General features: G+C 36.9%; 1 protein-coding gene across 3 annotated transcripts in view; it reads right to left on the reverse strand.

Annotated features, from left to right (window-relative positions):
- Positions 1 to 26375, reverse strand: part of NAA16 (N-alpha-acetyltransferase 16, NatA auxiliary subunit) — a 72913-nt gene that overhangs the window by 40669 nt on the left and 5869 nt on the right. For 2 of the 3 annotated variants that reach the window (XM_061995223.1, XM_061995238.1), the window contains exons 2-8: positions 18239 to 18323; positions 16287 to 16391; positions 12246 to 12403; positions 11033 to 11167; positions 5355 to 5508; positions 3737 to 3856; positions 1570 to 1665 (exon numbers count right to left, since the gene is read on the reverse strand). In XM_061995223.1, the coding sequence (XP_061851207.1) occupies positions 1570 to 1665; positions 3737 to 3856; positions 5355 to 5508; positions 11033 to 11167; positions 12246 to 12403; positions 16287 to 16391; positions 18239 to 18323 (853 nt within the window). The remainder of the gene's footprint in view (positions 1 to 1569; positions 1666 to 3736; positions 3857 to 5354; positions 5509 to 11032; positions 11168 to 12245; positions 12404 to 16286; positions 16392 to 18238; positions 18324 to 26375) is intronic. The other variant, XM_061995229.1, reaches the window with a different exon arrangement.

The raw sequence follows: 26375 nt of genomic DNA on the forward strand, positions 1-26375 counted from the left end.
CTCAGCATTAACTTTTCTCAACAAGAATTCTTATCTGTTGTACTTAGAAACAAAACAAATCATTCAGTAAATAGATGAATTTCTAAGGGATCAAAAACAGGTCTTATACATCCATGACCAATACAAGCTAATGTAGGAAAATTCTTCTTTAATATGAAACACTTGCCAAAAGTAGCCTGCTGAGAAATTTTTCAACTGATCTAATAATGAATTTCACTTTCATTTAGACTATTGCTACAGCAAGAACTAATCCTTACTACCATACATAGTTCTATTTTAATGAATGACAGTATAGTTTTCACAGGTAACATTATGAAGTATCCTACTGCAAAACACCGTAACAACAGTAAAACACACTTTTCAACAAAGATTTGGGAAAGTGTTTTTCAGGTTATTTCCTTGTTTTTGATATGTATTACCATAGTGATGTTATTACAGGAGAAAATCTGAAATGCCTTAAAATTTGCTGTTTCACCTTCAAAGATACTGAAAGGTCTGGGATTAAGTAAGGCACAAGTGTTAACTTCAGCACTAAATCTCTTAGAAAGCAGTTAAAATCCCCTGATTTTACACAGTAAAGGTATATGCACAGAGTCCTGAGCAACACCAGGAAGGTAGATTATCTATATTCTGTAGCATTTAAAAGGTGCAACAAAAGCAGTATTAAGTAAATAAGTTCAACTAAAAACAAATCTCAAGATTAAAAGTATGAACAGATATGTTGGGAATTTGCACCTGAACTTTAAAATGACATTTGATATCTAATTTATGTATGTTATACTTCTTTTCCAAAGTTTTCTACTAGTTACAACAGAGAGCTAACATACCAAGTACATATTTTAATGACATATAGCATTTCACTTAGCCTCCTTCTCTTTTGGAAGATAATATTTTTCTGTTTTAAGAAGTATATACATATTCCCTCTGGAACAGGGAATATTTGTGCACTGTATTTCTAAGTAACTTTTTAAAAGAACACAGACACTTAGAGAACTTAGCTATAGAATTTAAAATACTTGGTGGTACCTGACAGAGCAGATCTGCTTTTGTTCCTATTCTTAGTAAATTATTAGAACAAAGTTAATGTAGATTTAAGTCCTAATGGTTCTACAACAGTGTTGTACACGCAATAATTCAGAGTAATTAAAAAAGATTTGGTGTTTTCTGTATAGTACAAAAACCTGTTGAAAAATTCATCAGTCCTACGCTACTGTGATTGTTACATGTTTTACTTACATCTGGCTTCAGTTTATATATTGCAAGTTAGTTCATACACACACATATGTATTAGATATATATCTTTAATTCCAGTGTACTATATCCCCTACCTTTTAACTTATAGTTCTTGCATGATGGAAAAGTTATGCACAGGAATTCCTACAATCTATACACCATTTTGTACTGTAGTTCTATCACTACAAGCATTAAATAGTTTGGATCATAATATTACAGCACTTGAACTTTTTCTATCAAATAAGTACTAAATGCATAAATATTAACTGCACATTCAACAGCCTAAAACACTTAAAAACCAATGAAAAATTATGGAACGGATATGCAACTTGTTACCTGAAACAAAGTTTAAAGGTAATCTTCTAGGTGAAACTGCTCTGGGATGTCTTTTACTAACTTCTTCATAAATCTGAAGCCTCTCTTCTAAAGTGCCTATTGTCAGTAAATATAATAGATGTAAGTAACAGAGAAAAATCTATTAATCTAAATGTTTTTAGATGTTGAGAATTTAGCTAGTCTTACACACTTTGGATTTGGAACAATTTGAACATTTCAAGCTATTTTTTCCAGTTAATCATAAACATTACTGCGTAAAACTGTACAAGAAACACACTATGTACAAAACAACTACCAGTATTAATCACTGTAAGGATAAACTGCAAACAGGACAATTACCTTGTACATTCAATCACACAATACTAGTATGGTTTCTTTCAGTAACATGCTATGCAGACCCATTCACACAGTAGTTTCATGTTCATGGCTTCGATTAGCTGTTTTTTCCACTATGCATCCATTTCAGACATACTTAAAGCAGAGAACTATACTGCATTTCTAAATCATGGGTATACAAACAGCACACTGTACAAGCATGCCTTTATTATAGCTCCTCTGGTGGCAGCAGAAACAGGGCACAACACTGCCAGTCTTAAGTACTGAGCACCAGAACTGTTTATACCTTAATGTTTAAAAAACCTACTTAAAGGATTTTCTTCCCACTCCTCCCCTTTCCCCCATAATATGCTTTGGAGCTCCAATGTGGTTAGAACTTAAAATTCATCTGTTACTGTGAAATGCCATTTTCACATAATTAAGATTAATTTTGCTTTCATATTAAATTCATCAAGCAATTGAAATAAAACTGTATGTAGAGATCAAGACTATGATATAACATATACTTAAATATATTTGCTTTCCTCTCAGAAGGAAAAACAATTTATCTTGTCACTGAGCTCTGATGTTGGGGAAGGGGGGGGAATATGTTACCCAGTGGCTCCAAAAGATATAGCAATCTACAAGTTATACTAAAAAAGTATTTGGATTGGAACTAAAGCATATAAAAATCCCTAATTGAAGTCACAGGTTGGAGCTCCAGAACTTACCATGGGGGAGGAAATAGTCCTAAGACCACCTAAAAAATAAAGTAGCATTATTAGTTTTATAAATTAGTACACTTTTAATCTACATAGGATTTTAAACTGTGAAATGAACTACTGTATTGGTTCTTTGTTAAGAATTACACATTTGCATCACCTTATTATATCCAATAGAATAATCAAGTTCTTGGGTAATTAGTTTTGAGACAATCATGATGTTCAACTCTATGGATACACTAAGGATACCATTCAAAAGGCAACACTACTCTCCACATAAATGTTAACAAACATGATTATTTTCATTCCCCAATCACAAGCCATATCCCCAGACATTATGAAACACAACTTTCCAGAAGAAAGATGGAGAAAAACAATGCAGCTATATCTCCAAAAAAAAATATCCTCATGGGCTTATGATTTATGATGTCATCAGAATAACTCCAATAAAATTTCAGTGAAATACAAGAAAACCATTCCTGCATGAAGGTAAACACTTGGGAAAAGTTACCACTGCAAAACACTTAGTATAGTATAGAATGTTGCAATACTGCATTTCAAAAAACCACAGCAATTAACTATTTTCCTGGAGAGACAAAAGAGCAGTAACATGAACTAGCACTGGAATGACAAAGACTTAACACATTTATCACTTTTTCTTCCAAAGAACATTAAGCTTTAAAAACAACAGTATTTTTTTCAGATGGCCTATCTTTAAAAGGCCACTTGGTGTGAATATTTTTCTACATGCCTGTAGAAAGAGGTACAACCTCAACAAGTTTCAGAGTGACATTTTATGTTGTGGTGTATGATAGCAGTCTGACAACTACTAGACAGGAATGAATTGCAATTCTGTTTCCAAGCTTGTGCAAGGAAATGTTCATGTAAGCAGTTAGCAAATGTCATCTTCAGCTCCAAGAAGAGAGATACTTGCTGCTGGCATTATCATGCATACAAGTTGATTCAATTTAAAGATGTTCATTGAAAAAAACACAACTATATCATATTCAAGATTAAAAAGCTCTACTCAGTTGAAAATTATGTACCTTCTAACATAAGAGACAGCAGCATTATCAAACAGCATTTTTAAGTATATCTTCTATCATACATATTTTCATGTATCAACTTACTAGGTTGTAGGGCCTTTTCCAAGCCTTCATAATAATACCAGTTTTCTGCATTGCGCTCAATTAATTCTCTGTATACCTCACCAGCTTCTTTCAGTCTTCCCAACTTCAGTAACATCTCTCCTAAAAACAACACAGTAAAGAACTGAGTTACAGGAAAAAACACTGACAGTTTAGGATGAAAATTTAAAAAAATAGACATATAAAATTATTCTTAACCATATGTAGATACTTTAAAAAGGGCTTTATTTTTCCTAAGGCATTTATTGCATTTTACAAGTACTACTTGAAGCTACCACACATACAGCTTAATACAGTTAGGAGCATTCAGCACCTATGAAAACAAAGATTATTTGAGTGTATCAGAGTATTTAAATTAGCTATTGAGATTATCAAAGAAACATGCAACTCTTCCTTCTAGGACTTGAACATATGACTATGTTACTTTTTATCAGGCTGCTTAACTAAATATACCTATATTTTGCACACTAACTAACCAGTTTTTAACCAACTAAATAACACTTGGTTTGCTACTAAGTAAATTGTTCTAGAGAGTCTGGCTTGCATGGAGATAATTTTCTTTGCAACAGCCTGTACAATGCTGTGTTTTAGGATTTGTGACTGAACACTCGTAACTCACTGGTGTTTTCCCTACTGCTAAGCAGTACCTGGAGAACATCAAGGCTTTCTCTCATTAACTCTACTCTGCCACCAAACAAGCAGGCCAGGGTGGACAATAAGCTGGAAGCAGACACAACCTGGACAGTTGAACCAAACTAGTCAAAGGGCTATTTCATGTTATATAGTCATGCTGAGTAAAAAACACCTGAGAGGAAAGAGTGCTTGAGCAGGTGACTCTTGGTTGGAGACGCTCAGCATCAGCCTGTTTGTGCAAGCAACTGCCTGCGCATCCTATCTGTATCTGGATTTTTTGGTTTGGGTTTTTTTTCCCTTTCTTTCTTTCCTCTTTCCTTTGCTTAGCCTATCTTTATCTCAACACAAACATTTTCTTGCTTTTGCTGTTCCTATTCATCTCTCCTGTCCTGACAAGGTTGGCTGGAGGAACTGAGCAGCTGTGTGGGACTTATCTACCAGCTCAGGCCCATCCACCACAATTGTGCATGCAAGGAGTGGCTGAAGAATACATGCTATTGCACTGTATAATGGACATATTCAGAACTTGGTATCAGTACTTCAAAACACAGAACAACTGTAGGTTATTTTTCACCAAAGAAAGTCAGCTTCGGTATTCACTTAAGCGAGGCAATACAAATAAGAGCATTAGAAAGCTTAAGGCAAAAAGAATTTGATACTTCAGTGAAAAGGTGTTTGCACTACAAACATGAGTCTTCCTCATTAGATTAAAACTGGGTTACACTATCTCCAACTTCAAGAAAAGGCTACTCTGGTATGCACCAATGTAACAATCTCCAAGACCTCCTCTGTTCCTGTATCAAACCAAGTTAAACGAGCACAAAACTAACCCTGGTGTTACCAGTTTCCCCATAATTAATTAGTAATAATTACTAAAGATTTCACATGTTATTAATGCTTTAGCATATCTGAAAGTCAGTAGTAAAGTTTAAGAACACAATTGGCTGAGTGAATAACAATGACTTACCTTTGATTTCTTCTACTATTAATTTATCACATATTTGCTTTTCATATGTCTCTATATGTTCTAAAGACTCCTGAAATAGATCTGCCTCTCTCATCACTTGATTTTGATATAAAATCAGTTCACTATATTCATAATCTATTTTATTAGGAGGAATCTGGAGGGGGGAAAAAAGCAACAGGTTAGTTAATTTACCTGTACCATAACTGTATGCAACATTACAGAACACATAATTCAGACTACATGATTCTAGATCTAAATACATCAGGTCTATTTATATACTCATCTAAACATTTAAAATGTGGAACTCCCATTACTTACAATCCAATCAGATCCCTTCACCATATCTTTTGTCAGAGAATAGTTTAAAAGAACTCCTGTATTTCTCTTTTGTCTATCACTGTAGTAAAATAATTAAAACCAGAATCTTTGTCTTCTCTCATACAATTCAATGAAATTTGAAAATATCTTAGTATCTCTTCCTTATGAAAGACACAGGTCAAAATTCTTGTGGAGTACTTAAGTGTCATAGCAGACTACTGGGATGTCACAATACTGATTTTCAGCATACCAAAAAGTTCTGGATCAAACCATTTCCAAGAGCACTGAGTCACACAAATACTGGCCATAGCTGACAACTAGAATTTTTCAGATAAGAAACTTATGCTATTTCTCTCTAACAAAGTATTCATTGTACTACACAGCAATCCCATGGAAAACAGTGCACAAGAACGCAATGAGTGTTTTCAAGTAACACAATTATTTTGAGATCTCCTGCTAGCTGCATGCCTAGGGCTTTGTCTGTAGGCTATAGTAGGACTAGCAAGTTACCCACCTTCCAGTGATATATCAGCTACTGCAACAGGACAACATTTGAAAGTATTCCTTTTTAGGGATAAGTCCCTAAAGTGTACTTAGGCAATGAGAAGTCTTGCCAGAGTTGTCATACTAAACACTCCTCACTAATACATATTCACAGAAGCTACTTCAATTACAAGTAAACTGAAAGAAGTTCAGAGACCAAATGCAGAAGTCTGTAGACAACACCCAGTAGATCTATACAACATATGTTTCATATCACCAGAAATTGCAGGACAAAGTCTAACATTAATTATTTTTAACAACTATAAAAGGTAAGAAGCAGCTGAGGTTGATAAATGCTTTTCTTTCCCATGACACTACATACTTTGTTTCTTTCTGAGCAAGCAACACCTTGAAGGCCCATTGGTCACTGAATAGTTTACTGTTACTTTCCTGTTGTCTGAGTAAAGCTCTTCCTCTGCCTTTTTTAAAGATCCATTTCAGGAGACTTAACATTTCTGTTTACACGCTCTCTGAATTTTTACAGGTAGCTTTTACAAAGTACTGTGACTTTTTAAAAGGAAAATTTATTTTTAGATAAGTGTTCTGAAAGATAACTAAATAAAATATTGTAAAGTACATCTTTGACAATGAACATCAGTTTTGGGGCTAAAAACAGCAGGATTCAAGTACTTTTCAGTAACTGCTAATATATTACAGCAAATGATGGCAGATGGAACAAGACCAGATTTGCACATACTGGAGTCAGCAGGTAGCATTTCTTAAAAAGTTTCTTTTATATGTAGCTCCATTTCTATTTCCATATTCACTCAATTTGACATTGGAAGTTGTTAACAGAAACATTACTACCTGGAAAGCATTTTTAACTGCTTCTCAAAATTTACACAGGCATGTCTTCCTGCTTATCCTTACTGCAACACCACAGAACAAACTGCAGAGCACCAATTTAGTTGTTGCTGCTTCACTCCCCCATAAAAACATCCTCCCCTCCAATACAGTACACATCCAAATTGACAAGTAGCATAGCTTGACACATCATGAATTGGTTTTAGCCCTTCAAAACAGATTAGCCCCAAAATCCTTCACATACATGAAGACAAGAAACAGCCATTGCCTTTTTGGAGCAAGGCTAATAGAAGAAATTCTGAAGTGTCAAAAGAACCCAAATGAACTCCCTTTTAGGCAGTGTAAATTCACAAAAAAATTACTGTGCTTTCTGTCACTCCATTTGTAAACAGTTTAAGAAAAGTTTTGAAAGGCATTTTGAAATTGCATCAGGTTAATGATTCAAATGTGCTATTCATCAGAAGGCAAGCAATATATAACCCAAGTACTTAACATCTGAATTAATCAGATTGTCTAATAAAGAATAAGATATTCTAGAAGTTTTTCCTATGGCATTGCTATTGCTGAACAACATATTTTCACTCCTCCCTCCTCCCAGAAGAGTTAGGATTCCTGCACATAAGATGTCCAATCTCTCTTGAAGTTAATTCTGCTGTACCAGAATAAATTTCTTCCTCTACTGCACCAAAAAAATGAATCAACTTCATATACCCTAACATAATTGTCACTGAAAGAATGTGACAAGATGCAGCCAGAACATACCTAAGAGCAGACCCCCAAAACTCCAGAGGTTTTCTGTCCATATCTGTAATTGTGGGCCTGATGCAGAAATTAGGAATGAAATTAAAACTAAGAATAAAAATTTTGTTCTGGAAAAGAAGAAAGGAAAAATGGGAGATATAACAGTAAAACCAATTGCAGAGTTGTCTTACACTTCGGTTGCTCAAATTTAAATTATGAAGTGGCTCTTAAATCATTTGATCTAACTAAGCACAGGCTGTTACATTTCCTGCAGTGATGTCTGCATTCAACCTTGTAACCTGGTTTAGATTGAAATATTGTGCATTTGGCTAATCTATAGCTTTCAGGTGACAGGCAATGTTGATCTGGACAGACTAATAGACAGAAAATTCACTATTTCCAATGATAACAGCCATTAGAATAAAACTGTCAGTGATAAGTGATTTATCATTTGAATTTTTCACTCAACTTCCTGCCACTACTTTTTTTTTTCCCCCCCCACAAAGCAATATTCCCAGCTATCATTCTTCCCAAAAACAGTACTTGAACCGCACTGGAATCATTAAGGTTTTCTCTGCTTACAAAGAATCTCTACCCTTCACTAGCCAGTATTTTCTCTAGTCCACTTATCTTCCCATGCTGTTCTTTTCATTTTTTAGCTTTTTAAAAACAAGATCATCAGTAGGTCTTGATCTCTCAGTAATCAGCATTCTGTAGAGAAAAATCCTTGCTTCTCAGAAATAATAGTGGTTTTTGCTTTTCACCTACAAGTCTGCTTTGAGGCACAATTTACAATAAGCTAAGTCAATCCAACTGTAGCCTGGATCAACAAAGGCAGTTCACTTCCATCTATTATTCCCCTTCCTCTTTCCCCTCTCACCTCACAGTTGCTCAGTTCAGCCAATGAATCCTTCAAAAGAGTGATTATTTTTCTGTCACTTTGGTTTCCTGAACCAGCCCTCCACGAGTCAACCAGTACTGCACAAGGAAGCAGTGGGAGCACACAGGAAAAAGTTAGACTGCTGGTTTTGGCAACAGCTTGTAGCTACATTAGCTCCATTATTCTGTAATACTGCATCTTCAGATACTTAGCTACAATCAAGTGACAGTTCCTTGATCTTTTTCTTAGTTTTACTGCTTGGTTTTGGCTGTGTTACTCACATCTGAATGGACAGAGCTGCCTGAGTTACCTAAGTAACTATTAACTAGAGAATAGGAAACCCTTGAAAATCACCACCCTTTTAGCACAGTCACACATGGTATTCTACCAAGTCAGTCCAAGTTGGAGTGCACAGGAAATATAGGACACGAAGGGAGACTGGAAAGTGAAGTAAGCAAGAAGAGTCTCTTGTCAAGGAGTGGAGTATCCTGAACTCAACTATTTCATATGCAGGCCTGTTAAATCTCCAGAGACCACAAAACAGTACATTTGAGGACTACTGGGGAAGAGGCAAAGTGTGGCAAAGTGTGGCAAAATTGAGGTGCGAGTTTGCTTTGGCTCTCCCTACTTCTGAACCTAACACAGATTCTCTCTTCAGTGGTTGGGGCTCTACATGAGCCTGCACTCCTCAGAGAGCTAGCACAGAAAAGCAAAAGATTGTCTATTTGCAAGAGAAATGAAAAACTAACCTCACTCTTAATTTTCAATGTTTTGATGGAGAAAACAGAATATCGCATTTGTCTGAACTAATCTCAAAAAAAGGAAAGGTTTAACATGATGCATTTTCTATGAACTTGTTGTGTCAATATTTATAGTGTATTTCTATTCTTTAATGCTTAACCAGCTTTTTCATCACTTGCATGTGACTGATTTTATGCTGAACAAAGAGGTTTAACTGTTGATTAAGTACAAGCCATTTCCCACATATTTCCAGTTCTACTAAAAATGACATTAGAGATTGCTTTGTTTGAGAATGAGATTAAAGACTGTGATAACTTTCACAACAGACTCAACTGATTTAATATGTTGATCTACAGTAGATTGTATTTAAATCTAGCTTAGTCACCAGCTTGAAAAGCACATCATGACTGCCCTCAAACAAGCATACACACACAAACTTTCCTAAAAGACAACAGTCTCACTTCCATTCTCTCAGAGAGGCAAATACCACTGTTAAGCTCTCAGTTCTTGAAACACATTCCATCTTTTACACTTAATTTGCAATTTTTCCATCTATTATATATATTTTTCCTTATTCAAATAATCACATTGACACATCAGGCTCTGCCGTCTCAGAGAACCATGACTTTCTGGCTGTCAAGTACTCATAAGAGGTGACTCAATTTTCATTTAAACTTAAGAGATTAAGTTCTTATTCATCTCTTTTCAAATACAACATATACACCTGGCTTGTATCATGACATACGATCAAGACAGACACTGATCCCTCCTAGCAATTACTTCCATTCTTACAGTTAGTCCCACTCTAAGATCTCAAAGGCAGTTCTTGGAAAGGATGTGAGATTTTTGTTTAAGAAATCCCAGTCTATAGGTTGGGTATTATCTTAGTATCCATCTGCACATGGTATTTCTATCATGCCTCTCAAGCTGAATGCATCTATAAATTTGTTTTTTCTTTCTGTATTACAGAACAACAAAACACAGTGGAGGTGTCGATTAATTCAGACTTTACAGCTCTGCGTTACCAGCACCAGAACAAAAGAATGGTGTCTCTCTCTAAAGAGTTCTTTCTACTCAGTGATTTCAGCATTGTACTATTTAATCTACTCCAGCAAGTTTCAGTAACACCAAATCTTGTCTAACAAAGAATTTTCTATCATGCTTTCATAGCACTTTGTGTATTATGCACTTGAAAAATCAGAGCTTGGTGTCAGACGCATACAAAACAATGAGAAAATATCTTTTCATGTTCTCTGTAGACATACAATGGCATCCAGGCTAGGGCAAGAAAAAGGAAAATAAGCACTTCCAATGCTACCCAGTATTTTCTGGAGTTTTACCTATTGTAAAGGGACAGGATGATCACAAGTTTTCTTTAGCTAAAAGCTTCCCAATCATTAAGTTAACCAGTTACTCCACATCAGTCTATCCTTATATCCTCACCCCTAATAGCCTATTATGAGGGCAAAAAGTATTCCTGTTTGGTTTGCATCGGCTGCTAAGCTCCGGGAACTCCTGTTGCTCAAATCAGAAAGCTCCATTATTTTTCTCCCAATTAACTGTTTCCAAATAACTTCTTCCTAATTATCAAGAACTAATTCCTCAAGTTGTCTCTCATACAGAAAGTTCTTTCCAGAACAAGAAGTCTTACCTGTTGTGTTTTCCTAAACTCTTCAAGTAGTTTTAAGGCCATATCATAATCTTTTAATAAGTGGTATGCAATGGCATATCCAATCCAGGAAGCCCGTTGTGTGGGGCGTAGCTGAAGTAGCTGGTATCTTGTCTCCTTCAGTAAAAGAAAAGCAGTTTAAAAATAACAGACACATTAAAAATATTACTAGACCTTTATCTTGACTTACCAAAAGTATAACTAACATTAAAAAGATGTTTTCACAAGTCCTAGTTAATTTTTTGAAACTAACAGCATGGGGAAAATCAGCATGTTTTCATCTGAAATCAAGGGGCTAAATTCTAAATATAAGTGATGGCACAAAGCATGAAATCTATTTGTTAGGACACAAAAACTGTTATTTTCAAGATTATCTAAGGGCCTACATTATTTTCAAAGATACAGCTTTCAGATCTGAGAACAAGGCTTCCATTAGAAAGCATGAGCTCATTGCCTAAGAGCAAGCAGTCCCACTCCCCTCATGACCAGGCAAAAGGTCCTCATAACTTATTCTGGTGCAGCAATTCTCAGACTCTCTCAGTCAAATCACATTGTTCAGCTACTTCTCTTGAATCAGCAAAATCAATATCCTCCATGAAGCAGACCAACTAATGTAAATGTCCACACAGAAGATGGGAGAAGAGTAGGACTTTTTCCTTTCACAGTCAAATCACTTCAGCCATTTTGAAACCACTAACTCTGGGTTTAGGCAAATTTTAAGGTTTTAGCTATGATAAAGTCAGTATTGGAATTCAAGAAATCAGTCACCATAGGGAAAGTTCCCCACATATTCAAGAGAAATACCATAGTATATTTCTCAAAAAACTCCCACCTTCAGTATACATACCCAAAGCATCATTTGCAGTGCTTCACAGTAGCACAGTAAGTTCTCCTACTTTCTAAACTTGAAGTCTTACCCTTTTTATTTTCATTGTTTTAGTGAAAAAGGAGTTGAGAATTAGAGTTTTACAAAGTGATCCACAAGACAAATTGTACAGATAAACTGTACTTCTAATTCTGTTCAAGATATGAAGCTTTACTGCAACATGTTTTCATGTCTTCCTACACAAGAGCTTAAAACACTTTTGAAACAGCAAAACCAAGTAGCAAAAGAAGTGCTATCAAAAGAACACTTAACAGAATAGAATAAGAGAATACTACCAGCAATAAATGAGAATTCAAAGAGAATACTTACTCTATAACCTTCTAAATCCCTCATCTGAATCTGCAACAGAGAGAGATCCCTTAAAATCTGTAGATTATCTTTATCCAGTTTGAGTGCATTCCGGTAACACTTGATGGCCTCATCGTATTTCTTATCAGAACGCTGCAGAAGGCCATAGACATGCCAACCTAGTGCACATTAAGGAAGATACATTGATAATTCTCACAAAGTAACTGCAGTGCATTTGTGTGAGACTGAACAACTTGATGTCTTCCTTGAAGATTGGTACCCTTATAAATTAAGTTTGGACACAGTAGCCAAACTTTTTTGTCATGTTTTAAAATATTAAACACTTCCAAATAAGCAATAAAGCCTCATTTAAAAGTCTTCTGTTAAGTAACATTCATACTCCCTCAAACACTGTTGTAACAAAATGATCCAAACTCTACAAGACCCAGAAGAGTTATTCCTAGAAATGTATTGTTTAAAAATGCTACTGTAATTAGAGTAGGAAATCTTACTCCTAGAAGTGTCTCATCCTAACAATTCAATTGGCATATAAGGCTTATTCTTCCTCACTTTCCCATCTGCAGCCTCAATTAATCTCCAGATTTTACAGTAAGGGATAAACACAGCAACATGTTACCTACTGACAAAAATAAACCTTTGCATTTCTGTGCATCAAATACCTTTGTTACATTCTCAGTATCTCAGATTTCCATCAATACTGTACTATTTTAATAGGCTTTTATCTCACAAGCATCCCTTTTTATACTGGAAAGATTCTGATTTCAAAGTATGAAATGAATCTATGTCATAGCATTACATTGTAAATGTTTACATCAGTCTCCAAATATTAAAAGAATGAATATTTGACATGGTGTACCCTTTGCTACTCCAGGTTACTAAGCAGCCCATTGAGGTAACATCTTTCACAGTAGTAAATCTGAACTCACTTTGACTTTCAAATGAGAAGTAGCTCAAGAAGCTCTTCCATGTGCCCCTCAAGCAGCAAAACAGCAAATCTTGGGAGAGGTATATACGTCCTCCATCTACTTTTAATTAAGATGACACAAATATCTCATAGTGCTAACAGCCAAAATATTCAAGAGTTCATAGCTATTGAACTGAAACAGATGCAACTGTTCCCTCCAAAAAAAAGATTTATATCTGAATTTTGCATCTCAAACAGCTGAGAAAGTACAAAGAGATCCAATGCATTAACCTGGTCAAATTAATCAAAGAAACAGAACTGTAGATTCTTTTTCTTAGAAAGACTCATATCCTGAATTAAGTTCTACATAAGAAGACACAAAGTAAATTTAAAATTAACAAAACCAGAAGAACCCAGCCAAAAGACAAGACTTGTGAGAATTAATAGTTTGAAGGTAGTGTGTAATACGCAAGCAAGAGACCCTCTTTTGTATTTCTGTGAGAACACCAAAATAATTTCAGCCAGCTGAAGCACACAGACTCCACAGGCATCTTTGACACTACTGGGAGAGCTGCTATTGCTGTCATGATGATTAAGTATAAATGGAAAAGGAAGACAAAATGATTTTGGATACAGTTACAGCAGTTGGTCTAATACTTCTATTTTCTAAGTTTTGTCTTGTCTACTTAAGTCTTCAGGACATTGATCAAAGTTAAATATAACATCTTCATACTTGCCTTAGACCTACCAATAGTTTAGATTTAAGCCCAAAGCAAGACAATTTGATCCAAAATAGTTTATGTAGACTTTAACAGTACACTTAAGACTACAATGATGCTTTGAGTAATTTGTCAGGCATCATTACCATTCCTGGATTTAATTGGTCTTCTGTCTTAATCTTTCATAAATCATATTCTTCAGCAAGCTATCAAGTAAATAAAAGCATAAATCTATTCAGAAATAAATGTCTGCAGTAGTCAAGACTAAGCATAAGAAATTTTAACAATTGATATAAGCCAATAAAGCACAGTGCCACCAATTAATTACAGTAGACAGCTCTGGGCAGTCTTGCACATGTCTTGAGTATTATATGCCACTATCTGAAGTAGTTATTCTTGAAATGACTGTAGATCTCAGACCAGATCATTACTCAGGTTCTATCCAAATACAGGTCAGAATTCACTTGCAGTTTAGGTAGAAAAATTCCAGGATTTCTAAACAACTTTACAACAGTCATTTTTCCTCAAACTTCCAACAAGTCCAAATGCCAAAGTAACCAGCTATACTTTAAACACCCTCTACCAGATGCTTTCTAAAAAAGCCCAGACAACAAATACACCAAAAAACCCTTCAAATGCTACCACCAAAAAAAGAAAACCAACCACATTGACATATTGCATCTCCTTGAAAACAGCTACTGTAATGAGGTGACTCTAGTGGTTATCCCCCACCTCTTCTTTTAATCAGAACTTCATGGCTACTCAGTCATAAGCTTTTGCAAAGCATACAGATGGGGTAGAAAGTATATTCTCCTAGTTTTGACTCTCCTCATGTACTGGAGCCCCACCATCAGGAAAGACTCAGATATATGGGTACTGACACTATTATGAGCACCTCAAGTGCTATCAAGTGTTTCTCATAGTAAAAGAGGTTTGCTATTTCTTTAGAATTTATCAAGATGACAATTGAAATTACTGTGACAAACATTGTGCCTAGTCTGGAATTAACTACCAGCTATCTTGTGCTCACTAGACAGGTAATCCTGCATAGACAGATTACTCTTAGAGGATTCTCTGTAGAACTATAGATGCACTTCAGTGCAAGTTGAAACTTCTTGCTTCGTCAGAGCTAGTTCTATGGATGCAGCTTAAAAACAAAGAGCATTTGTGCCTAATAGGATTCAGATGAGTTAATACTTCGCCTGAATTCAGAAAACAAAGATTCTCTAAAAGTCAACCTCTACCATTCTACAATTCTTATCTTACGATAAAGCAAGTTTAATGAATCAGAAACAGTGGCAAAAATCCTCTAGAACTTGCAACACTTAAAGTTGTCCAGGAAGAGGCTCCTTTTGACTATCCCACACTCCAAACTAGAGTTGAAAAAGCATAGCTCCCTCTGGCATTTGTAGGGAAGTCTTCTACATAGTTTTAAGAGTCTGCATGAATTGCAGACAAGAATTAGTGATGCTGGTAACTCCCACTCCGGAATGTTTAGGTATCAAAAGCCCCTCAAATTCTCCACTAACTCACCCAGATTCTTTTGTTCCTTGATTTAAGGGGCACAGGTAGATTAAAAGTGCTCTGATATTCCTTGGGCATTCAGCTTTTAAGATCAAGAACGTATCAATTATCTTTGGTTTGTTCTATGGAGTACATGTAGTGATTGATAGCTTCCATACACTTAGGTTTTCCCAACCTCTAGCTCCCTGGACCTTCAATATAGGAATGGTGTAAACAGTCATTCCTTCATCTTAACTAGATGACCATCAGAAAGCATTTCTTGTGATACTAAAGATAGTTTGGGGTTTTTTTTCCTCATGTTAAAAACTCAAGTATTTAATGGGAAATCTGACCCTTAACATACAACTCAAATTCATGAGGAGCAAGCAAGGCACCCTATGCAAACCTGGCAGTCTCCTATCTATGGCCTAAACAGTATATAATTACTCCCAGAGCTCTTGAGCACCCTGTAAGTATTTCACATGTATAAACTTTTAGAAGATAAGCTTAGAACAGAGTAGTAATTATTAAACTAGGAGACCTAAACCATGACCTAAAGTTTAGTGGCAAAATAGATCTTTTCAGAGCACTTCTAGATCAGATTTCTTACAGGTTTTTGAAGATAAGAAAACTTTAGAAAACACCAGATTTTACAAGCAATATCTATTTTCTGCAGAAAGTAAACAACACAGATGGTCTTTTACTAAGAGACAAATGTAAAATGCATTTTTCTTAAAGATTTTGCAAACCTCTAGAAAGGAAATCAAAACCTTATTCCAAGTATACGATTACCAATTAATATTCACAAAGACTTCATGTACTTCAAAAGTTACATACTAACATAACAACAAAAGTCTTACATGCAGAATTGACAACTCATAACAAGAAGACTGGGCTTTATATTACAAAGGATACAGACATGACTCTTCACATCATTACGGAGACCTTTACGGACAAATTCATATGCCTCTTCCTTCTTCCCCAAGCAGTTCAAGGTCAGTCCTTTCATCGCGAGCGTCTCTGTAAGACATATCATATACTTATGTTTCTGACATCCCATATGCCAGTTTCACAGTGCTGGTATCCTTTGAAGTTGTTACACAGTGAAGTTCCCCATTAAATGATAAATTTAGAGCAGGATAGCAGCCCAGCACAGCTGAAGATTGTTATATCAAAGCATTTCCTTTCTTGAAATTGGTCTTAAAAAGAGCACTGCAGAGCATCATACAGATGTGATTAACACACACAACACAAACTTCATTAATACATTTAACTGATTTTAAAGGGGTTAACAATAAGCTAAAGCAATTTTAGAGAGCTTCTCAACATGTGTTAAAGTTTCAGTTATGTAGAACAAAAATTCGTTAGGCTGTGTCATACCATAACACACAGACCTGTCAGTCAGCTCCACTATTACAGGATGCTTACAAAGCATTAGTTACGAGGAGCACATTTCCTGTACAATATTTTGGATGTTAGAGACTTCCTCAAAGTAGCAGCATTTAAATCAACACTTTGAGTAAGATTCCAAATAATATTTAGGTATGACTATCGCTCTCCCATTCTTCAAGTAGCACTGTGGAAAATAAGTTGTATGTAATGAACACGTGACACCTGAAAGCTGTTTCAGAGTTTAGGTATTTTTGCTAAAAGATCACCTAGTTTTGACCCCTGCAAGATTGTTACATTTTCATCATAGTACTCTGGTTTTTCTCCAATTGCAACTTTCTCCCCAGCATTAATGGCAACAATGCATCATCCCAAGGCCAGCCATAACGGCAGTTTGAAGATAGACCTGTTTAACACCATTTTCTGTGAAAGTACACCTGAAGTGAATGATGACCCAAAACAAGCCAAGGGGTTTTTTTGTTTAGGTTGTTTTGCATCCACACTGTAAAAGCAGAAAAAGCAAGAATTATACCTTCCCAATAATTATCAGGAAGCTTGCAAAAGAATATCCCCACTGTGGGAAGGAAGGCAAGCTACTCCTACCTTCCCACACCAGGGAGATAAATGTCCAGCCACAGCAATCCATCTGTTTGCCACCTTCTTACTAAATTTTTCAAATTCCTTGTCTCTGAAGCTAAGTGTGACAAGAGTGCAGCTTCCCATCAGATCATTTCATTGGCTTAGTTCTGCTTCAGCTGTTCATTCCAGGCTTTGCTCCCAAGCTTCAAAGCCATTACTGGCTCAGAGCCCAAGTAGTATGTGGACTGCCAAGTCAGCTAGTTGTCCTGGAAAAGTTTAAAACGCAGCAAGAGCAGAAAAGACAGAGATGTATACTGAGATGTTATAAAAACACAAGTGCTAGCAGAGACAAATGCATTAGGTCAGAGCTGGACAAGCCACTCTAGTTTTGAAGCAACAAGAAAACTGTACTTTTATCTCTTGGGAAGTAAGGAAGACAATGAAGAAACAGTGGACACCAATAGAAATGTGAAGATGGTCAAATCTGGGCAAAACGTCTGACTAACATCAAATAGGAAAATAATTTCATGAACACAGTACATGCACACTCAGTGTTAAAGCTGTTTCAACAACAGACAAACAAGAAAAACTCACTATCAGAAGGAAAGATTGGCTGCACCGTGCAACAGAAATCCTGTAATACAGTTAAGGCTAGAGTATCTTACTGAGGAGTAATTTCTAACAGATGTATTGAGAAGGAACATTTTTACAGTCCTGTTTCCTGCAATGTTTGTCAGAAAGGGATCTCCAGATCCTGTCTTTAGCTTCAAGACTTAGCAGCTACAGTATTACACTTAAGTTGACCCCTTATAAGTAGCAATTTAGAATGCAGTACCAAAAAAACTTAAGAATATGAACTCGATCAAAAAAAATCAAACAACTTTTTAGTCTGCAGTTACCTCCATGTTCAGCAAATTTCGGGTTAGAGAGAATCATCTTGCAGAACTTGAGTCCATTTTTGTACTGTTTCTGTTCATAACATTTCTGGAAAAAAGGTGGAATACAATCACTAAAATGCATTTAAAACCAGAGTACATGAATGTACTATTACAAGTGCACTAGCTCTTTCCATAAGGTACAGTAATCCAATCACTGACAAGCTCTAGCTGGATATGACTATTCATATTACATTGCCTTTTTTCAGCGTTCAGAACAGTATCTGTCTTCATTCACATGCAGTCAATGCTCTACCTCATACTCTCCTTTTCATAAAAAGTTAGCAATCCTTTTTCAACAGAATAGGAAAGGTAAATAGGAAGGCCTTCTTTGATCCAGAAATTCTTAAAATAGAGAGTCAAGTTAGAAATCTAGACTCAACTCTTTGAGAAGAGTTAAGAGTCTAGACATTTCTTTTAACATGCCATTTCTTGGCCTACTAACCTCCCAAGAGCAAGAAATCACACACAAAAGACTTTCCTTGCTGCCAGAGTAGACTTGGGAAAAAGAGAGAAACCATGAAGTAAGACAGATGTCTTATATCAAAAACCTATATCTAGATTTGAGAAAGGAATATTTCATAGAATCATAGCATGGTAGGGGTTGGAAGGGACCTTACCTTTATATTAAAAATCCCACTAATTTCTAGTTGGAATAATACAGCTGAGGGCTAGTTTTAGATTTGATTTGGGGTACTATGTACCTAATCACTAGGTAAACTGCCAAACAATGTAGTTCAAGTGTGGGAATACACAGAAAAAAAGAAAACACATGTCAAACAGTCTTTTTTCTTCTTTTGAAACACTACCTGATGTTATTAAGTCAGCAAAATCTTAGCAATTTAAATCGATTACCGATCACTACAGATGATCACTTTCAAACAAATTTACTTAAGTCAGTTAAAGGCACACTTGTAGTAGTTAAGTATGAAAATGATTTAAGGTCATTTAAGCTTCTTAGCTTGAAGGGGGGAAAAAAAACATGCTTAACTTGGCACGATTTTCAGTTAATAAGGTATATCATCTTGCTGTAATTTAGATGGCTAATCTCAGGAGAAATTATGTCATTGCAGTTATGTGCTTGACTACTTTAAGTGCCTTTCATAGATCATTCCCACTTCCTCAGTCTTCCAGGACAGAGGTAAAAGTCTACTTTAGATTAAAGCAGAGCACAGTAAGTCCTCTGTAGTCCTAACACATCATTGCACTGCTTCCCAGGGTATAAGCAATACAAAAACATGCCTACACTCACTTTCAGGTAATTGGCTCAGGTGCAAAACCAAGGATCCTCCCCCAGCTTGTGGGAAAGGGCTTAACTGCAGATAGGTTTTAAGTCTTTGTTGCCTGAAACATGAGACACCTGCAGTTAACCATGATTAAGTGGAGACTAAATCACAGAATATTTTAGGCCAGCAGGAACCTTCAGAGTTCACCTAAATCACTCCTCTAAACAAAGGAGAGCTAACCTTGATATTAGATCAGGTTGCTCTGCCTGGCTGACTTCTAGCAGGAGGGAAAAGAATTACCATTAGAAGCAAATAGTTTAACTATGGCAATTAGCATTTAAACAGAAACAAAAAAGCTTTGAGAATCTTAAACTGAGACCTAGCTTCCACATCTCCATCTGAAAAAAGACAGGTTGCAGCAAAACTTGGGAGTCCTCTCTATGAGAAGATCAAACTCTCACATCTATTTTTTCCTTTTAAGCATAAAGACACTCTGCATAATTTTTAAAGACTTGCAAGGAAACACCAACAATACTCAAAGTATGTCCTCTAAATTATGTCCTCTAAATTTATTCAGATATTCTTAAAAAAAGTAACAAAATAGTGCACATTCATCCACTCGCCCAGAATTCTTGCAACGCTGAGCAAAGCTCCAAATATACAGCAATGCTCCAAATATACAGCAGTACTTAACCATAGAACAGAGGCAGACACACGTACATTTAAAATAGATATTTCTTCAAGTAATGAACCTATTATCATCATTATGACATTTCTATCCAATAGAGTTTATTCCCAGACCTAGAATAAGAACTAATTATAGATAGATTCGAGATTTTTGGAGGACAAACAAGATCACATTTTTACAAAGGCCACAGATGGCTGGAAAGAGGAGTTAATACACCCCACTGAGAGAAAAGTATGAGTTCAACATTCACAGTTACTTGGTTCACTGATGGAGAACCACCATATTTGTACTTGTCAATAAGCAGGTCAGCTCAAAACCAGACACAAACTACAGTATTTCTTGCCCATTTGCTAGTTACTAAATAGAAGCTGACTATGAAAAAATAGTGAATCCGTATGAAATGCAACTTAATTGAATTCCCCTGCTTCAGGGACAAGCTTTGCTGGTTACTAGACAAAAGGTGACTTCCCAGGCCCATTCCAAATACACATACATGCATTTGTAAGAGCTACATATTTATATCAACGCATTGGCTTAAATTTATACACTGATATAAGAGGAAAGAACTTTGCTCAGCAATAGAATTGAACTTTTAACATCAACATTTATAGATAAACACAAAGGCTTACACATTCAGTTATACAGACAACCCTGGGGTTTTAAAGCATCCAAAGCTCATAAATGCACTGCTTTTAAACCTGTCTGTGCAAACACTGTAAATAGGCACATCATATTCTACCTGTAACTTGTTTACAGGAGACTAGAGTTTGATGTCGTGTGATATCAGCTCATTCTGTAGTATATAGGAATTTCACAGTTCAGAAATATGTCATCTCCATATGTATTCTCAAGTTTCATACAAATTAGGACAAACGTAGCTGAAATGCGATCATTAGTATCTGTCCCACTGCATTAAGTCTTTGATATACGAAAAGCTCAAGCTAATATGCTGGTTTTGGTTTTTTTGGTGTTTTGGATTCTTTTTTTAAAAACAGCTTATTTGTTTATCTAAATGTGAGGCTGCCTCCATCATCCTTTATTTCCTGTTAAAACTGGAGCCAAATCATGAATGTTTACACACTTGAAACCTCAAAGGGAGATTCTTGAAAGGGCAGTGTTACCCAGAACTTCTACTACCAGATGTTCCCGGAAAGATCTTACCCGTTTGGCAAACATCTCATCCTGGTTTATTCCTTTTTCAACACTAACTCAAAGATAAAATCTAGTTAAAGACTTCATCATATAAATAAGCTACACTTTATATGCGCCTTCAGGTAAGTCTCAAGTGCCAAACAGGCACAGTAGCTAGCAAGTAACTACAGCTGTGAATGTAACAAATTCTCTAGCAAGGATACAGCAATGAAGAGCAAAAGGAGACTTTAATCCTGCATGACAGTGCTTTGCCATGTCTATTTAAGGAACTGTCATTCATAAATTCTAATTTGTTTTCTGTACCATGTCACCTTTTTTAAAGGGACAAAAATCCTTCCACTTTTTAAACAGTCAAAATCCCCTTCTCCTACTAAATATTAACAGAATTAAGGATCTGAATGGCTGGATGACATTACTTATAAAACAGAAAGACTTTAAGTATCACTATTCATTGTCATTTAGCTGTAAGTTATGTTTCATTATTGCAACATCAAGTTAGTAAAGAGATATTGTTACAGATTCCACTTCCCTAGGTGAAGCTTTTGCCACTTAAAACAAGGTCTTGTATTAACAGAACAGTTACATTTTTAACATACTGAAGATGAGTCTAATGCACAGATTGGCAATTTTATGGCTGAAGAACATTTTATGGCCTTCAGACATTAACACTCACTTCTGAGAAGCAGTCTAACAAAAAAACCTCTGAACTAGCTACTCTGCAGTCGACTGCAAGTTGCAACAACCAGTTTCTTTCCTCATTCCCTGTCCCTATCATCTCTGAATGATACCAAACTGACATGGTACTTCATAAATCCTTTTCACGTGAAGGCTGAATAAAATGCAGAGTCACATTCAAAGAATGAGGACAGGTATCACATCAAACCAAATGCAACATTAAGCACAGCAACCAAGCTTCCCTGATCAACTTAAAACATTTCAACGGTTTTAAGTTAGTCTGACAGAGCTGCAGTAAAGTTGTTCAATCCAAATGAGACATACTGGTGAGTACATGTGACAGGAGCTTATAAGAAAGATGGGACAGATTCATCCACCTTCGAGAGGAAAGGCTGCAGGAATTCAGGCTGTTGAGCTTGGAGAAGACTAAGAGGAGACCTCATTAATACTTACAAGTACTTCAAAGATGCATGTCAAGGGGATGGGGCAACACTTTTTTCTGTAGTGTCCAGTGATAGGCCTAGGGGTTATGGACAAAAGCTGGAACACAAAAAGTTCCAGTGCAACTTAAGGAAAAACTTCTTTACTGTGAGGGTGAGGGAGCTCTGGCACAGGCTGCCCAGGGAGGGTGTGGAGTCTCCTTCTCTGGAGGTTTTCAAAATCCACCTGTACACGTTTGAGTGACCTGCTATAGGCAGACTTGCTTGATCAGGGGAGTTGGACTAGATATCTTGAGACGTCCCTTCCAAACCCTTACATTCTGTGATGAATCACTGGAACTGGTTCACCAGAGAGATGTTAGATGCCTCATTCCTGGAAGCATTCAAGATAAGACTGGACAGAGCCCTAGGCAATCTGATCTCAAAGACATCCATGCCCACAGCAGGGATGCTGGACTACACAACCTTTTAAAGGTCTCTTCCCTATGAGTCTATGTGCAATTTTCTTTAACAATACCACAATTTGGAAGTTGGTTTTGCTGTCCCTTGACAAGAACTTGTCAAACACTAAGACTGAAACACTACTAGCAATTTAACACTGTTTTCAGACCGTACCCATGCAAGCTCATGTTTTACCGATACAGGTACATACAAGTTGCCTCTCCAGAAACATGCTAGACCATCAGAATCACCAATAAGAAAAATAAGCATTTCAACTGATTTAACTATTCCTAAGTCATTCAATGAAAAGAGCTTAAAGCACTATTACAAGTACATAATTTGTCTTCCCTGACACTGTACTTTCTTATAATCTTTGCAGGCCTCTCAGTTCTTGAAGAGTTTCAATATACTTGCCAGGTAGCATCTTCTCTCATTGCCAAGATTCTTGTGTACAACTGAGGGGTTTTTGTAACAACTAAGATTAAAGTTCTGTTTAAACAAATCTTATGTTCACCTTCAACTTTTTAAACTGTGTGTCTGTTGTGTAACACTGATGAGGTGGTTGGGCAAGGAAGGAACACAAGAGATAAACATCGAACATCAGAGCCTACAGAAAAGGACAAGGCTTACACATCAAGCCCTATGGAAAGAATGCTGGAAGGTAGTTGTGCTAGTAATCTGTCCAAGCCACAATGGTGATCAAGTTCACCAATTAAAAAACCCTCAAAGTTATCACTGACTGATTCTTATCAGCAACTTTTCCTGGAAGCTCTGACAAATATTTAGGGTTGTAGTGGTTTAGGCCCATCCAGTGACTAAAGACCACTATTAGACTCAAGTACTACAGACCTGAGAATTGCCAAAGGGCAGAGAGGGCTTAATTGCTGTTTATGGTCCAGGACAAAACAGACCAGGCTACTTAGCTTGGGGAAGAAAACAGAAAACAATTTAATCCACCAGCAACTAAAACATAACCATAAAATCTCAAAACAAACACAAAACAACACAGAGTGGTACAGTGATGAAGAGCACAACCAACCCTTGAAGAGCACCTTTTCCCATCCCTCCCCTCTTCCTGGACTCAGAGCCCTTACACCTATGTCTTTTTCCCCTCCCCTGCTAAACTGCTGGGGTGGGGGGGGGGGGGGGGGCGGGGGCAGGGAATAGGAGTTTCAGTCAGTCTGATCCCTATGACTCCTGCCATTTGTCTCTGCACACAGCAGGTGGGGTCCCTCATACACCCAGCAGCACCGCATAGGCCGCTCTGACATGTTCATCCCAAGGGTTACAGCTCCTCTCCTCTCATGCAAGTCTGCTCTGCAGCTCACAGGCTCTCCAGCATGGCCTTACGCCATTGCTGCCAACTCACACAATCTCCTGCCCATCCAGGTGCACTCACATGATGCTGCTGATGGCTCTCAGTCCTGCCATTGCCCTCCATGGGTTGCAAGGGCACAGTCTGCATTCTTGCCACAGGTTCCAGAAGCATCCTCTGGTCCGACACTCCTTCCTTCCTCCTTCTCTGACTGCGGGGTCCCTGTGGTCACCTCCATTTTGTACCTCTCCTACAACTCCTTCCCAGCACCTCAAATTCCCTTCCTTAAATAGTTATCCCAGAGGCATCAGATTGGCCCAGCTGAGCTGGAGGTGGGCCTGAACCCAAGAGTCAGAGGGAAAGTCCAAGAACTCTTTACCAGGGTCTGCACTGCAATCCCATCCTCCTGTCACCAAACAAAAGCAGTTCCTTGCTAAACCATGACAAGAGTCTATTAAAATTAATACGTTTCTGGCCAAAACAAGGTACAATCAATACAGAAATATCATCATACTGTCAGTATTCTTTTCTATTGGCATTTAACACTTGAATCTTTTTAAAAGCCTTTCTTGTTTTATTGCACATCTTCAAAACAACGCCATCTGCATCTAACAATCTACATTTCTCACAGCAGTTGATGAAACTAGTTATCAAAGTAACTTAGATTTTATTTGTCTGAGCTTATTTTCTTCACAGTACCTAGTACAAGGATATGTTTTGAATTTTTGTTGGAAACAGTGTTGACAATAGAGAGATATTTTCGTTACTGTTGAGCAGTGTCTGCACAGCATCAAGGTCTCTTCTGCCTCCCACCTCGCTCCTCACACCAGCAAGTGCATTGGGAATACACAAAATGTGAGGAGACAGTGAGGACAGCTGACCCCAACTAACCCAAAGCATATTCCATACCATAGGACATCATGCTCAGCATATAAAGCTGGGGAAGATGAATGGGGGTTACTTGGACTGGTAGCATTTGTCTTCAAGTCACCATTGTGTGTGATGGAGCCTTTTCCCAGGGATGGCTGAACACCTGCCTGCCCATGGGAAGTGGGGAATTAATTCCTTGATTTGCTTTACTTGCATGCAGCTTTGCTTTACCTATTGAACTGGTTTTGTCTCAAACTACGATTTTTCTCACTTCTACTCTTCTGATTCTCTCCTCATTCCACCAGTGAGCAAGCAGTTGCATGATGCTTCAACACTGGCTAGGGTTAAACCATGACACCCTTCTACCAGAGTATCAACATCAACTTCTAGCCTTACTAGCATTTTACATATGCACAGCCACTGCTACTCCACTGCTAAGAGTAGTTAACCTCATCAGCTGAAATAAAGAGAACACAGACTAGCTCCAGTCTTGCTTGCTTCAGTTGTCACAACAGACCGGCCATATAGTTCTTTCCCAGACCTGGGGACTTGTCAATGCAGAAGAGTCAGACACAGACAGAGGTGTAAAAAAAAATAAGCAGTCAACATCATGTATAGTGGTAACACTTTGATTTGAGTACTTATATCACAGTAGCTTTCATTATCACTCTTCTCTGTATTTTCTTTAACCAGCTCCTTCCAATTGTTTCATTTCAAATCTATAGAATACACAAAACATTTCCACCTGCATCCTTCACAGTAACAATTGTAATCACTTGTTTGTATTCTACATTATTGGCAGGATAAAACTGACATTTTATTTATTTTATTGGAGAGAACATGTGTGATAAGAGAATATCTTATCAACATTTGTTGTCAGAGACATCTTGAACTGTTCTCAAACAATGCTTCTTTTAAAGGGGAAGATTATTAAAAAGCTTGCCTTAAATTAAGGCAGTCTAATTCCACTCTGTGTGCACACTCAATACAACTTGAATCCTTAAACCATCCTTTGGTTCTAAGGGGAAGAAACAAGAAAATACACAGTAGGAAGAGCTCTTGTTCACAAGTGCTTTTATCTGTAACTTCCTCACCAATATGAGTTAGTAAGGTTCACTGCCATTTATAAACATGTGTATGCCTCTGCCAAGTAGAAACCATAACAAGAACACTAGAAATTAGACAAGTCATAGCCACATCATACATTTTTCAACTAGTTTTTAATCTGCACTTGGTTTAGAAGGGCTGAAGAGACCTATCCACATCTCCTGAGATGGAACTGCAATTTGTCCAG

Source organism: Colius striatus, chromosome 1 (genome assembly GCF_028858725.1).
Source record: "Colius striatus isolate bColStr4 chromosome 1, bColStr4.1.hap1, whole genome shotgun sequence".
Taxonomy (NCBI): Eukaryota; Metazoa; Chordata; class Aves; order Coliiformes; family Coliidae; genus Colius; species Colius striatus.